Genomic DNA, 13,664 nt, shown 5'->3' with positions numbered 1-13,664 from the left:
TATTTTTGAGGGCAACAATACTATACATGACTTCAAGCCTTATATTCCTCAACATTTATTTGCCCAATTTTAAACGATTTGCATCAACGGAAGCGGAAAGCAATAAATTATGAGTTTAGTTTAAATTTGTTTTATCGCTGACAGCTGATATTTTATAAACTAGCAAAAAAAATTCTCCGAAATTCAAGTTGTTCACAGCAATGTAATGGCCAATTTATTTCATTTATTTAGTTTATAAATTTATATCAACAAATGAATGAATGAATTTATTTTTTTCTTCCACAGGATATGAATCTGAGTATCATTATGGGTCTGATTTTGGAGACTCTAGCGAAAAGAGTGACATAGATGATGAATTACTCTGTTCAGCTACCGATGAAGAGAGTCTTGATGCTGTTAATGAAAGTGAATCTGAGTTCTCTGTATGTAGTTTTACGCAAAATGGTGTCGGTCGTCCACCGCGACCACCAAGTCCTGATCCAATTTGGCTACAAGACCGTCAATATGAACCTTTAGAAATACCAATCAGTTCAGAAGATTTATTAATGAAAAATGAATTTTTACTTAAGGCTTTAAGTATATATGAAGTTTTAAGAAGATTTCGCCACCTGGTACGTTTGTCACCATTCCGTTTTGAGGATTTTTGTGCCGCTTTGACATGTGATGAGCAAAGCGCACTTATTGCTGATGTACACATTATGTTATTAAAAGCAATTTTGCGTGAAGAAGATGTACAGGGGACACATTTTGGACCGCTTGATCAGAAAGACACGGTAAACATTTGTTTATACCTAATTGATGGCATTACCTGGCCCGAGGTACTTCGCAGCTATGTGGAAAGCGATACAATTTTCAACCGCGAAGTATACAACATCCTATGTGCTGGTGATTACCCTTTTACAGGTGTAACCGATCGCCTCACTGTTTTAGAATTTTTGACAAGTCAATTTTTAACAACGAATGCTGTTCGTGACGTAATGTTACAAGAAGGTCCAATACACTATGATGATCATTGCCGAATTTGTCATAGATTGGGCGATTTGTTGTGTTGCGAAACATGTCCAGCTGTCTACCATTTGGAGTGTGTAGACCCGCCGCTTCATGATGTACCCACAGAGGATTGGCAATGTAATTTGTGTAAGTCACATAAAGTTAGTGGTGTGGTTGATTGTGTGTTGCCACAGGAGAAGCAAGGTGTACTCATACGACACGATATACTCGGCTTGGATAGACATGGCCGCAAATTTTGGTTCATGGCTCGCAGAATCTTTGTCGAAGGTCAACCCGAATATGACAGCGGGAAAATTTGGTACTACAGTACTGAGTCGAAATTAGATCAATTACTAAGTATTATCGACAAGGATGATTTGGAATCGTCACTCTATAACCAATTAATGGAACGAAAGGATGAGATAGTACGTCAAATGAAATTAACGGAGTCTATTACGAAAGAGCATAATAAATACCAAAGGCTATCTTACATTGATGAAGAAAATAAGAAAACATGGGCATTAATACGTGGTAATGAAGACGATGATGCACAAATGAATGAAAGTGGCACAGAAAGTAAGATGATGACTCGTCTGAAAACAAGTCAAAATGCAAACGATCTTTCTCATTTTAAGTTGGGTATGGATCATGGTTTTAAAAATTACGTAAATCAATACACATCTAATCCGATTGCTTTAAATAAGCCTCAACGTAACGAAGAGCGCGATAAACGTCGACACCTATCGCATAAGTTTTCATTGACCACAGCCTCCGAGTTTAAATGGATTGGTGTAACGATGGGTAGTTTGGATACTATTACACAGACATTGCGTCAAACCCTACTAAATTTTGAAGAGACTGTACCTTCATCATTTTTGATTCCGAATTGGCGATTTATAAAGTGGAAATGGCGGCGCACAGTAACTGATGCACGGCGTCCAACGGAATTCGTCATAGTGTTATTATTACTCCAAGCAGCACTTAAAAATGTAATCTTTGCAAATGTTTGGCATGAACAACTTGGCCATCTTACTTTATGTCGCATAACATCGGCCGAACGTGAAGAACGCAAAAAGATGGAGAAACGTGAAAAACGCGAGCGCGACGATGAAGAGGAACGTAATCGTCTTGCTTTCAATTATATCAAATACTCTTTAGGACTAAAGCATCAAGTTTGGAAGCAAAAAGGTGAGGAGTATCGCATACATGGCCAATGGGGCTGGATGTGGTTATCAACAAGTCGTCGTTGTGGTGTAGGCGGCAGCAAAAGTCGTCGCGCATCTTATCGACATGGTTTGGCTATACCCCCTGTAAAAGTGAATGTTCACTTTACCAAGGGAAGTGATGTAGATGAAATCGTTAGTGTGGATCCACGTACCCACAAATTTATTTTGCAATGCAAAGCGGCAGAAAGACGCGGTGCCGATTATCATTACTTACAGAAGTTCAGAGATGTGCAGATAGTAGAACTCAACAGTGTTAGCACAGATGGTAGCATTGGCGTAGGAACTGATATTGGAACCATTGATGTCTCTAAGTCCTTAACAATGCCTGGTAGACTCATGTATCCAAAAATTGCGCGTAAAAGTCGACTTGACAATTTACTTGCACGTCGGTTGGATTTAATGCAAGCTGAAGAAGAATTGGCAGTAAAAACCGAGCATGATGATGTTGATACGCAATCAACAACACAATCGGACGACACAAAAACAGAAGCTAATAAGAAGGTAGGCAAACAAACATTCCTGGAACGGCGTTTGATGGATATTCAGTATGTACAACAAAAAAACATGCCAAGCAAAGATGTTAATCTAGATTTAATTAACTCTTTAGCGAAAAAAATACAAACAGTTCGCCTGCAATTTAGTCAGCTGAATAGATTCGCTAAGCAATATCGTTGCTACACAAAAGAGTGTAATACAAATTCGAATGCAGTTTCGCAAATAACACAAAACACTTGCTATTCACCATTATGCCTACAGAAAGCACGCGCTAAGAAAGAGTTACTGCTGTTGTTGCGCAAAGCACACATTGCTGGCAATGGATCCAAAGAGACAGTGGCTGCTATTTTGGGTGCTGTGACGAAGCCATCGATTCTTGAACAAAAACTAACCGAGGGCAAAAAGGATGCATCACTGGTTCGCGACGAGTCCGATGATTGCCGCTTGTTGATAGATGAAAGCCCATTGGATTTAGTACAAGATTGGGAGCATGCACGCGCTATTGCAGTGCCATATGATGATAAGCTCTTGCATGATTGCTACGTAACGAAAAATGACGAAGATCCCTCTGCCAATGTAGTGAAAGAGGAAAACATGCCAATTGGGGCTAACAGTGATATTGGTGCCAGTGATGAGCGTATGGAATTCATTGATAACATCGATGTGTGCAGCAATGTTGAGGTAGAGAGCTCTGAAACTACAAATGATGACTCGTTAGCTGCGCTTACAGCTAGCAACGATGGGTTAGGCATGGACGCCTTACTCGCCAAAAAGTGTAAGAAAATGCAAAAGTCGCGCATCAATAAATCGTACATTGCCACCAAGGATGCGCTTAATCAAACATATGAGAAGCAAGCCACAGCATCAAATGTTAAACAGAATCGCAGATTTCCCACACAACCACGTATTGTCAAACGAGAAGATGTTACAAAATATGAAAAAGAATACTATCCGAATGGTAGAGAACGTTTGTATGCTGCGGAATCACCTCGTGGTCGTATTTACTTATGGCGAGATCCAGTAATGCTACAACAGGATCGAACTCAAAATAAGAAGGAGGAGGTGAAAACTCAGGAACAGTCTAAGAGTTCACCTATTGGATCAACATATCCCTTAACATCGCAATTTCTAACTCACAAACTGAAAATGAGTATACTTGTACTGGCGCCATACGAATTAAAGAAATTGGCGCGCGTTGGTGGTAAGGTAACTACAAATGGTTTCCATCATCTAGCTAAGAATAATTCTGTGTGGCCATATCCATGCTCGCGACCATTGTTCAAAACTTGTTGGTCTTTTCGTACCAGTAAAGCGACAAATCTGTCAGCGGTAGCTTTGCAATTACGTATTCTCTGGTGTTGCCTTCGCTGGGATGACATGATTGCCAAACCGCCATCGGCTGATGGTAAACACCAAGTTTCTAGTGAAACGGAGATTGTGACGCAGGAGCTTTTGAAGCTACGCCATATGGGCCGTTACGGTGAACGTACGCAGTATTTAAGACGCAAAGTCGTTGTGCCTCTGGAGATGCCCAAGACCATACGAGGTGAGTTCACTCAGAAACATGAAATATGTAATATAAATTACTGTTTAAGCAAATTTTTACCAATGAAAAAGCAAATTAGTTTATTTTAAAATTTTCATGGCACATAATGCAACTCCATTATTTTGCTATAGGGTGAAGTGGTTATGTTGAAATTTTATTTGGCGAAGCTCGTTCTGACGAAAGTCGGTTCTACGTAATCGGAACGACCCGGCCAAGGTCTGTAAGTTCAGTAGCATTTCCCGTATATGTATGGGGAATGTATATGCTGCTACAACACCAACAAGATAGAATTCGTTGTTGTTGTTATTGTAGCAATATACTTAAGAGCGAGCAGGAAAAGTACGTCGACTCTACAGTGAACAAAATTAGTTCGACTAAATTTGTCATAAATGTGGTGTTGCCATATAAAAAAATGATTGAAGATCGTATCATAAACCAAAAGGCAGCGAAGTAAATATAATGATATAGCGCGGCTACCATTTTGAAGCTCCAATAATGCTTCCATAAATGTGTGTCCAAAATATGACATTTTTGGTATATTCGTTTACCACGTGTATAATGTTGTATATTTCGCTATCCATTTTTAGAGGTTTTTGTGACTAGTATATACAGATATGGTCATTAAAGTAGGCTACACCACCCACGTTCTTACGGAAAATGCAAATTTTTTTAATTATTGAGTTGGAGGGAAAATTCTGTCGTATTTTAAATGAGATCTTGGATCATTGTCCAGATCGATCACTTTCTTGGCGGCTCTGATCCCCGGAAAGAAATTTGCTAAACCATCTTTGACAAGTACGAGCATTTACAATATATTTTCCAAATACAGCACATACATTTTTACATGCAACCGGTGCGTTTGGAATTCATACAAAATGCCATTTATCTAATGACATGATTTTCACCTTAAATATCACAAGTAAATGATGAACGGCAAAAAAGGACTTCTTTAATATTATACGGCAGGAGTCAGCATTAACACCGATAACAATGTCAGCCTTGAAATCCAACGTAGAATATCTCTTGCCAACAAGTGCTACTTTGGATTATTGAGTAGTAAAGTCCTCTCTCGACGAACAAAACTAACACTCTACAAGACTCTCATCATGCCCGTTCTAACGCATGGCGCAGAAGCGTATTCGATGCGGTACCAGCTGGTGGTAGTAGAGGAAGAGGAAGGCCTCCTCTGCGTTGGAAAGATCAGGTGGAGAAGGACTTGGCTTCACTTGGTGTGTCCAATTGGCGCAGGTTAGCACGAGAAAGAAACGACTGGCGCGCTTTGTTAAACTCGGCCAAAATCGCGTAAGCGGTTATCGCGGCAAGTAAGAAGAAGAAGGTAAAAAAAAATCGTAATGACTCACTAGCCAGATCCTTTTTTATTTAAAGGAAAATTACCTGCCTATTAAAATTACGACAGAACTTTCCCTCCAGCCCAATAACAATAACAGATATTCAACTGCATGTGGTTTTTATTTCACAAATTTATATAAAAAATATAAATAATTCAAGGACCTTTTAAACGAATGACAATAAGAAAAAAAGGAAATTATCATGTGGAAATAGAAATACATACGATACAAAAAGCACTTAGTGATTTTATTATAAATGATGTTTAAAATATCGAAGTGTAATCAATAACTTTTATATCCGATTTGGCATAAATGTTATAATCCCGCGGAAGGTTTCTTTCTTTAATTTTTTGCCATAAATCCTTATATATCTTTCCCGATTCATTTCTTTAAATCCCTCCAAAGATTTCCATAACTTTAACATTGTTTTTTAAAAACCATTTGCCCATTTTATTGGTCATGAGGTGAATAGGCCTTACTTTATACTAAGAGAAGAATCCCCAAATTAGTATGTTGCCGCCACTGTGCTTTATTTTTACCTTTTGAACCGCGGTGAGAAATCGTGACCTTCGTCTGAAATTTCGCCCAGCTACATTTCTAAATAAATTTATTTATGTTTCACCGCTCCAAAATATGTTATACCATTTTTTCATACCCTCTGTTCCACACCATGACTTGTGCTCTCGGGCACGAATTTTCCTCTTAAATTTGCTTATTTCAGCAGGAACTTTACTAGCTATTCTGTTTGGTAGGTTCATGCTGTACACACGACGCCGTACAGTTCTTGCTGATAGTTCGTTGTTCAACTGCAATGACCTTTAATGACTTGAAAGAATCCCTCTTGGCAGGAATCACAATTAAATCATAAGTAGTGCAAGTAGTTTTCTTTTTAGCGCCATGTGGTTCTGTGGATTTTTTGGGCTTAAGGACATTTACAACAAAATTTTTGGACCGTCCAAGAAACAGCGATAAATTTGTACCAAATTTTTTGTTTTCGAAGAATGACAACAAGTGTCCGAAGATGAAAAATGCTCAAATTGAGTTTCAGTTTTCCAGAATACAAATCTGTAATAAATTCAGTACAACCAGAACAATCCCAGATATATTACGTGTTCGTCGAACAAAAATCCATCAGCATAAGCACTGCCAAAGAACAGAAACTAACAACGCAAACCCTGTTACTGTAAATAAATAAACAAATACATTTATAAGGAATGCTGTAGAAGTAACAGCCCTTGATCAGATATACCAAACACCTTAAGAACACAATATTTTGTCTAGATTTGACTACTCTGTTTTTTACAAGATTTTAAAAATTTGACGAATTTTCTAATTTTTATTTTGGATTAAAAACAAAAATCGTGTTCGCAGTTTTATAGCTCAGTAAATATTTTTCTCCATATAAAAAAAATTTCGGTCCTGCGTTATATAGCTAAAATACGCAACACCGTCGGGGGAAAAAAATTATCAAAAATCGACGACAATTTTATATTAAAATTGAATGGGCTCAAAGCGCAATGAACAGATAGTGGCACGAAAGTAAAAACATCAAGAGCAATGCATTTTATATCTTATAATATCAGAATCTATAAACAAAAGTTTATAGGTAAGAGTAATTTAAACAAAATTTGACAAAATCACCGTGCCTTGACCCAAATTTTTAAAATTTGTCCAAAGTTTGAAACTATTATTTATAAAGCACTGAAAGCTCTAGTAGCCAGTGCGCTTATTAAGTTGGGGTTATATTGTATATAAATATATATAAATAATAATATTACTCATAAGATGATTGTTACAGAATAAATTATAATTTTATAAAAAGTGCATGAAAATTAGACAAAAAAAAAAAAAAAGTCAAAACTGTACAAAATAGCGCATTTCTTATTAACTGATCACGGGTGTAATTTCAAATCATATCGATAACGCAGACATGAATGATAAATGAAAAGTTTTAATCATTCCTACTTTTGAAGATAAGCAAAAAAAAAAGTATATATAGCTAATTAAATATAGCTAATATAACTAATTCAAACCAATTTAGTTCACATTAACAAAAGTGTTCACGTTTTGGAATGCCCAAAAGGCTAAGTAAATATATTTTTTCACATTTAAATTCACATTTTTATTCTTGTTTTCGCTACATATTAATTGAAAATTAAGTCATTAATTAAAAAGTCGGTCATCTTTTTTTGTATCCTCTGTTTTTCTAAAACTTGAAGCACAGCTTTCTCCCTTAACCGTCTTAGCACACTCATATCATTTTGATATCATAACCAGCCCATATTAACGCCTTGTTGAAAATTTCAACTGCTTCAGTTGACTTAATTTCCTCCAGTTGCTCTGATACGCTGTCATCATCGGATTCGTCCTCTTGTTGATGATCGTCATCTGCATTGCCCTCCTCGATATCTTCGTTCATGAATGGCTGGTAACGTGAATTCAATCTGAATTTAGGATTTAAACTACTAAGGAGATCGACGGTTTTGCTCATTAATCCATCGGTTGAATGAGGGGAGTAACGTATGGTGGCCCATTATCCGTTGTCAGTTCAGCTTCATTTGGGTGAGAAGGAGCGTTGTCGATTAGAAGGAGAGCTTTAATTGGTAAGGCTTTCTCCTTTAAAAACGAGGTAACCTTAAAAAACAACCAGTTAACCTTAAAAATCGGACAAAACTTAAAAGGAATATTCACCTGTGGAACAAATGACTCATGAAATCATTGCTTGAAAATAGCCGACGTCATTCAGGCGGATTTCGAGCTCTTATAGTCGGTGGGACATTGAAAGTTTTTAAAGCAGCATGGATTCTTCGCCTTTCCAATTACCAAAAGCTTAAGCTTGTGGGATCCAGTGTCGTTTGAACAGCATAAAAACGTGATTCGCTGCTTCTCGGACTTTACCCCTTGGGCTCTCTTCTCCAAACTTGACGCGTACGTTTTCTCTGGCAAAAGTCTTCAGAATAACCCCGACTCATCAGCATTATGTAACTGATCGTTGCACAACTCCAATTCGCCCATTTCAGCTTTAAGTTTTTCTTTAAACGGATCCACTAGCTGAGGCTGCGAAGACAGTTTTTCGCCTGATATTTTAAGAAGTCGAATACCGTACCTCTTATTGAATCCTTGGAGCGATCCATCACCAGCAAAAAAGTTTGCTTCATTTTCTTTAAATTTTGCATGCAGTGTTTTTGCCTTTTCTTTCAACATTAGAGCACTTACTGGCCAGTTTTTATCTCGCATTCGGATAAACGAACAATAAACAACTCTCTCGATTTTGGGCAACTCTGAAGAACGCAGTGTTTTTCTATTTCCAGGTCCACAATACGTGATGTTTACGCATTTTAAAATCACTTGCTTTTTCGCTTTAATGTTACAAATTGTTGATTTAGCAACATTATATTTCTTTGATAAATTCGTGACAGATGAGCCTTTTTTTAAAAAGCCGAGAATTTTAGCCTTTTGTTTTAATGAAACAGAAAACATACAAAACACTCTTTGCAAAACCAAAACCGCGACTGAAATATTTTACTCCTTACATGCAATTACGAATAAAATGCCTATTTTATTATTAGGGGATTTCCCAATTTCAGAATTACTTGAGATCAATGTAAACTACATTCAAATAATTGTAACGTTTATTGTTCGTTCATGTTATAGGGCTTTTTGGGTTGGTTCACGTTTTCGAGTAGTCAATGCACAAAATGTTTATTCACGTTTTGGGTTCACGTTTTTCGTAATTTTATCGAATCGCTTATAAATGGTTTTTTATGTGGTCAGATTTGGTACCTGAATTTGGTTAAAAAAGGTCCCAGAATTGTAGTTTACTGTTTTTATAAGTTCTTTGGTGTATTAGTATTCCTGCACAAATTGCTTGCAGAGAATTATATTGGGTGCCTTTCCAACCATTGAGCTTTCTTCATGAAGTTTTAACGTGAGAAATTTGTTTTTATTGTATAAATAAAAATTACAGAAGTGACATCGATCCGATCTGGTCTTCGGAAACGCAAACGTGCCGAGTCGCCACAACCAACGGAGCCACAAATATCAGAGGAGTGGGTGGAGGAAGAAAAATTAGAATTGTGGGAGATTAAACTAATGGGCGAGCGCCATGAAAAGAGCAGACAAGCAGCCATGACGCGTTCAGTTGTCTTGCGACAAGCTGCCGAACAAGCAGCTGCTTCGCCATCATCTTCATCTGCATCAAGCTCTGGTGGTTCAAATAGCTCTACAACTAAAGTGGTGATAACTGCAAAGAGTAGTGAGGAAATAAAGGAGAAAATGGAACAACAATTGAAACTACAACGTGCTGCGCATCAACAGAAAAAGAACCCGGAAAATACTAAATTACAAACAGGTACAGATGGAACTTAAAAATAAAATAAAAATATTCCGATAGGAAATTTACATTGCTTTTTGTATGATTATTAATTTTAGTGAAGGGCCAAATAATTGGCAGTCGACGTGTTATTGTCAAGAACCCCGACGGCACAACACGTATCATACAACAGGCTATCACATCACCCGCTCAAAAGGTAGCTAATACCGTTACACAAGCTTCAACTACTTCGAGTGGAAATGTAAGTGCTACTACCGGCAGTGCACCAACGCAGCAATCATCTGCTCCACAACAACACAAAGTCCAAATCATACGCGGCCCCGATGGTAAAGTAAGCGTAAGAGGCTTAAATCCCGGTCAACAATTAATACAAATGCCCGACGGCAAACTACATGTACTAACAACAACGACATCATCAAGTGGCTCGCAGGGTTAGTTGACTAAAAATTGCCACTAAGCATAGAATAATGATTTAATTTGTTTTTTTAGGTGTTGTCACGAAAAAATTACCAGTAAAACAGGCAACTCCAACAAATTCGCCTGGTATTCTGAAACAAATAACGGTCAAGCCTATACAAAAGACTGTTCCAGTGCAAAGTACTCCGAAGGTATGTAATATAACTGAATCTTTTTAATTTACTTTCAGTTTTTTTTAAGATAGCGAGACTGATTATTCGGTGAAAAAATGTGTCGTTTTGTTTTTTATAAAAACCAACAGCGAGCCGTTACTTGTTTCTGACAGCGGCCAGGTTTTTATGGGGAGATATATTCCAAGCAATAGCTCCAAATGATGCGAACTTCTTAATTGGATAGCTATTAAAATTCTTGGAGATCATCTTAAGGAAACAAAACATATTTTTTTAGGGAACAATCGGGCTATTAATAAACCATCCTCGAACTTTTTGAAATAGTTCATAGTTCATCACTTGAACTTGAATTCCCTAACTTTACTTAACTTTATATTATTTGAACAGTCGATAGTGGGCAACCGCCGCGTTAACACGTCTCGTTTCACGCGTTCTTTGACTATTTATTTACAGCTACCGCTTCCTTTACAGTTGCAGTTACAAAACAAAAAAAAAAAAAAACTATACAAAAAAAAAAACTATACAAAAAAAAAAAACTAAAAACAAAAAAAAAAACCAAAAATAAATAAAAACCACTAAGACACAAACACAAATCACCAACACATAGCAATAGTGTACATTCGACGCCATGAGCGGGGCTGACCCCCCCGAAAGCAACAGGTTTCGGTTACTCGATCCCGACCTGCAACGCCCGAAGAAAAGACCAAAATTCAACGACTTTGTGCCGCTTCCTGTGCCAAAACAAAACGACGATCACATTCCTCGATATCTAGTCGCAAGTGCTATCGGACCACTTGTTGACGATAAAATTCGTCCACTATCATCATATAATGTCTTCCAAATAGAAAGAGGCTTAAGACACATTTGCGCCGAAAACATCGTTGTTACGGAATTAAGATCAGGTGACCTGCTTCTCAAAGTCGAAAATACCAAATCAGCCGAAAAGTTCCTTAAAGCAACTCACATAGGCATCATACCTGTAAAGATTACATCCCACAAAGGTTTAAACACAACGCAAGGAAGAATTTTTTCGAGAAACCTCATCAACCTCTCTGAAGAAGAATTAACTGAAGGATTGATTGACCAAAAAGTAATCGAAGTTAAAAAAATCATGCGTAAAGATGGGAACAAACTTATTTCTACTGGTGCTGCAATTGTGACGTTCGATCTTATCCGGAGACCCGAACTCATTAAATTAGGTTGGGAAAGGGTCCGTGTGCAAGAACACATCCCTAATCCGATGCGATGCAAAACCTGCCAAAGGCTAGGACACACAAAAAACAGATGTCGCAACATTGAGGTATGTAGCCAGTGCGCCACTCCACCGCCACACCACCCATGTCCAAGATTATTTTGTGTGAATTGTCAAGCAGAGTCACATTCGTCCAACGATCTTTGCTGCCCCACTTTTTTGAAACACAAGTCCGTCAATAAAATAAAAATAGAGCGGCGATGCACTATTAGAGAAGCGTGGAAAGTTTATAATACCAACCCTAACGCATACCAAATTCAACCCCCCCAAAAAAATATAACGTCTCCATCCTTTGCACAAATTGTAAAAAACACAACAACGGTCGAAACAACAACAGTAAACAAACCAAAAAACTCGCAAACAAATACGGCACATAAAGTCAACGAAGAAGATACAAACAAAAATGCAACGGCAAATACCAGCGCAACCAAGAAAACAACATCCAACAACATACCCAAATCCCAGCAGACTAACAATACAACAACACCAGTAAGTCTACAAACACCAACTATCTCGTGCACAACAACTAATTCGTGTGCACTAGAAAAACCGACGACCAGCAGATATACAGCAACTATCGCTAGCCCTCACACACCCACACGCCCCAGTCCAACAAACAGCGATAACGAGTTGACTCCTTTTAGTCAACTACAAGCAAAATTCCCCGACATTAACGTTCTCATAACACCAAACACATACAAAAACTCTTTACCTGTACAAAATACAACCAATCATTTAGATAAGTCAAACATTAATACTTAGTAAAACCAACAGTTAAAACAAAAAAAAAAAAAAAACAATAAGCCAAGCAAATACTCTCTTAACTCTCATATAGCAACAACATCAATAACACACATAATTTACTCATTTTTTCTTTTACAGTCTCAATATGCTATCCATTCTGCAATGGAATATGAATGGCTACTTTAATAATTATATTGACTTGGAAATTTTAATCAAAAATCATAACCCCTCCGTCATCCTATTAAATGAAACTCACCTTGCGCACAACGTCACTCCTCATTTCCCAAAAGCTTATGTTGGTCATTTTTATAATCATCCACATATTACGTCTAACAAACAGGGCATTGGCATCCTTGTCAAAAGAAACCTACCTCACCTATCCTCTCTCCCCCAATCCAATATTGCTTCTCTAGCCATTGAACTACAAACTTCCAACAAAATCACAATAGTATGCGGTTATTCTCCTCCTAATCAATCGATTTGCGCAACAGATTTTAACAACTTAATTCCTTCCTCTACCCACCCCTTTATTGTAGCCGGAGATTTTAATGCTTGGAGCCCTCTCTGGGGGTCTGTTTCCTCCAACTCAAAAGGTCGAGCAATTGAAGATTCCGTTCTAGTTTCTAACGTCGTTATCCTAAATGATGGATCTCCCACCCACTTTTCCACTCATTCATCCTTTACACATATTGACCTTACCCTTTGTTCTTCATCCCTCTCTTCCAAAGTATCATGGACTTGTATTGACGATCTTCATGGTAGCGATCATTTCCCTATCCTCTCCAAAATCCAATTATCCCTCCCCCAAACCCTTTTCAAACCCAGAATCTATTTCAAAACTAACCTAGCGGACTGGTCCAAATTTGAGTCTGCTTGCGAAACTCTCTCTTGTTCTTTTCCTATTTCATCTAACATCAACCAAGAAACTTCTAACATCCAAAAAATAATCCGTTCCTCAGCAAATCAATCAATCCCACTTTCTACAACAAAGCCGATCAAGCCTGCTCCTTTGTGGTGGAACAGCGATCTTTCAACATTAAGAACTAAGAAGCAGAATGCCTGGCATGATTTCAAGCGCAATCGGACCCAATCAAACCTTATCTTGTATAAAAAATGCAATGCCCTTTTTCGCCGCAGTGCCA

At 37.7% G+C, this 13,664-nt stretch overlaps 1 protein-coding gene across 2 annotated transcripts in view; it reads left to right on the top strand.

Annotated features, from left to right (window-relative positions):
* Positions 1-13,664, top strand: part of LOC129241004 (nucleosome-remodeling factor subunit NURF301) — a 37,300-nt gene that overhangs the window by 1,559 nt on the left and 22,077 nt on the right. For both annotated transcript variants that reach the window (XM_054877114.1, XM_054877115.1), the window contains exons 3-6: positions 286-4,257; positions 9,574-9,957; positions 10,038-10,370; positions 10,429-10,547. In XM_054877114.1, the coding sequence (XP_054733089.1) occupies positions 286-4,257; positions 9,574-9,957; positions 10,038-10,370; positions 10,429-10,547 (4,808 nt within the window). The remainder of the gene's footprint in view (positions 1-285; positions 4,258-9,573; positions 9,958-10,037; positions 10,371-10,428; positions 10,548-13,664) is intronic.

This window comes from Anastrepha obliqua, chromosome 3, assembly GCF_027943255.1.
Source record: "Anastrepha obliqua isolate idAnaObli1 chromosome 3, idAnaObli1_1.0, whole genome shotgun sequence".
Taxonomy (NCBI): Eukaryota; Metazoa; Arthropoda; class Insecta; order Diptera; family Tephritidae; genus Anastrepha; species Anastrepha obliqua.
The sequence above is the reverse complement of the archived record's forward strand: the minus strand, read 5'-3'. Positions and strand labels throughout refer to the sequence as shown.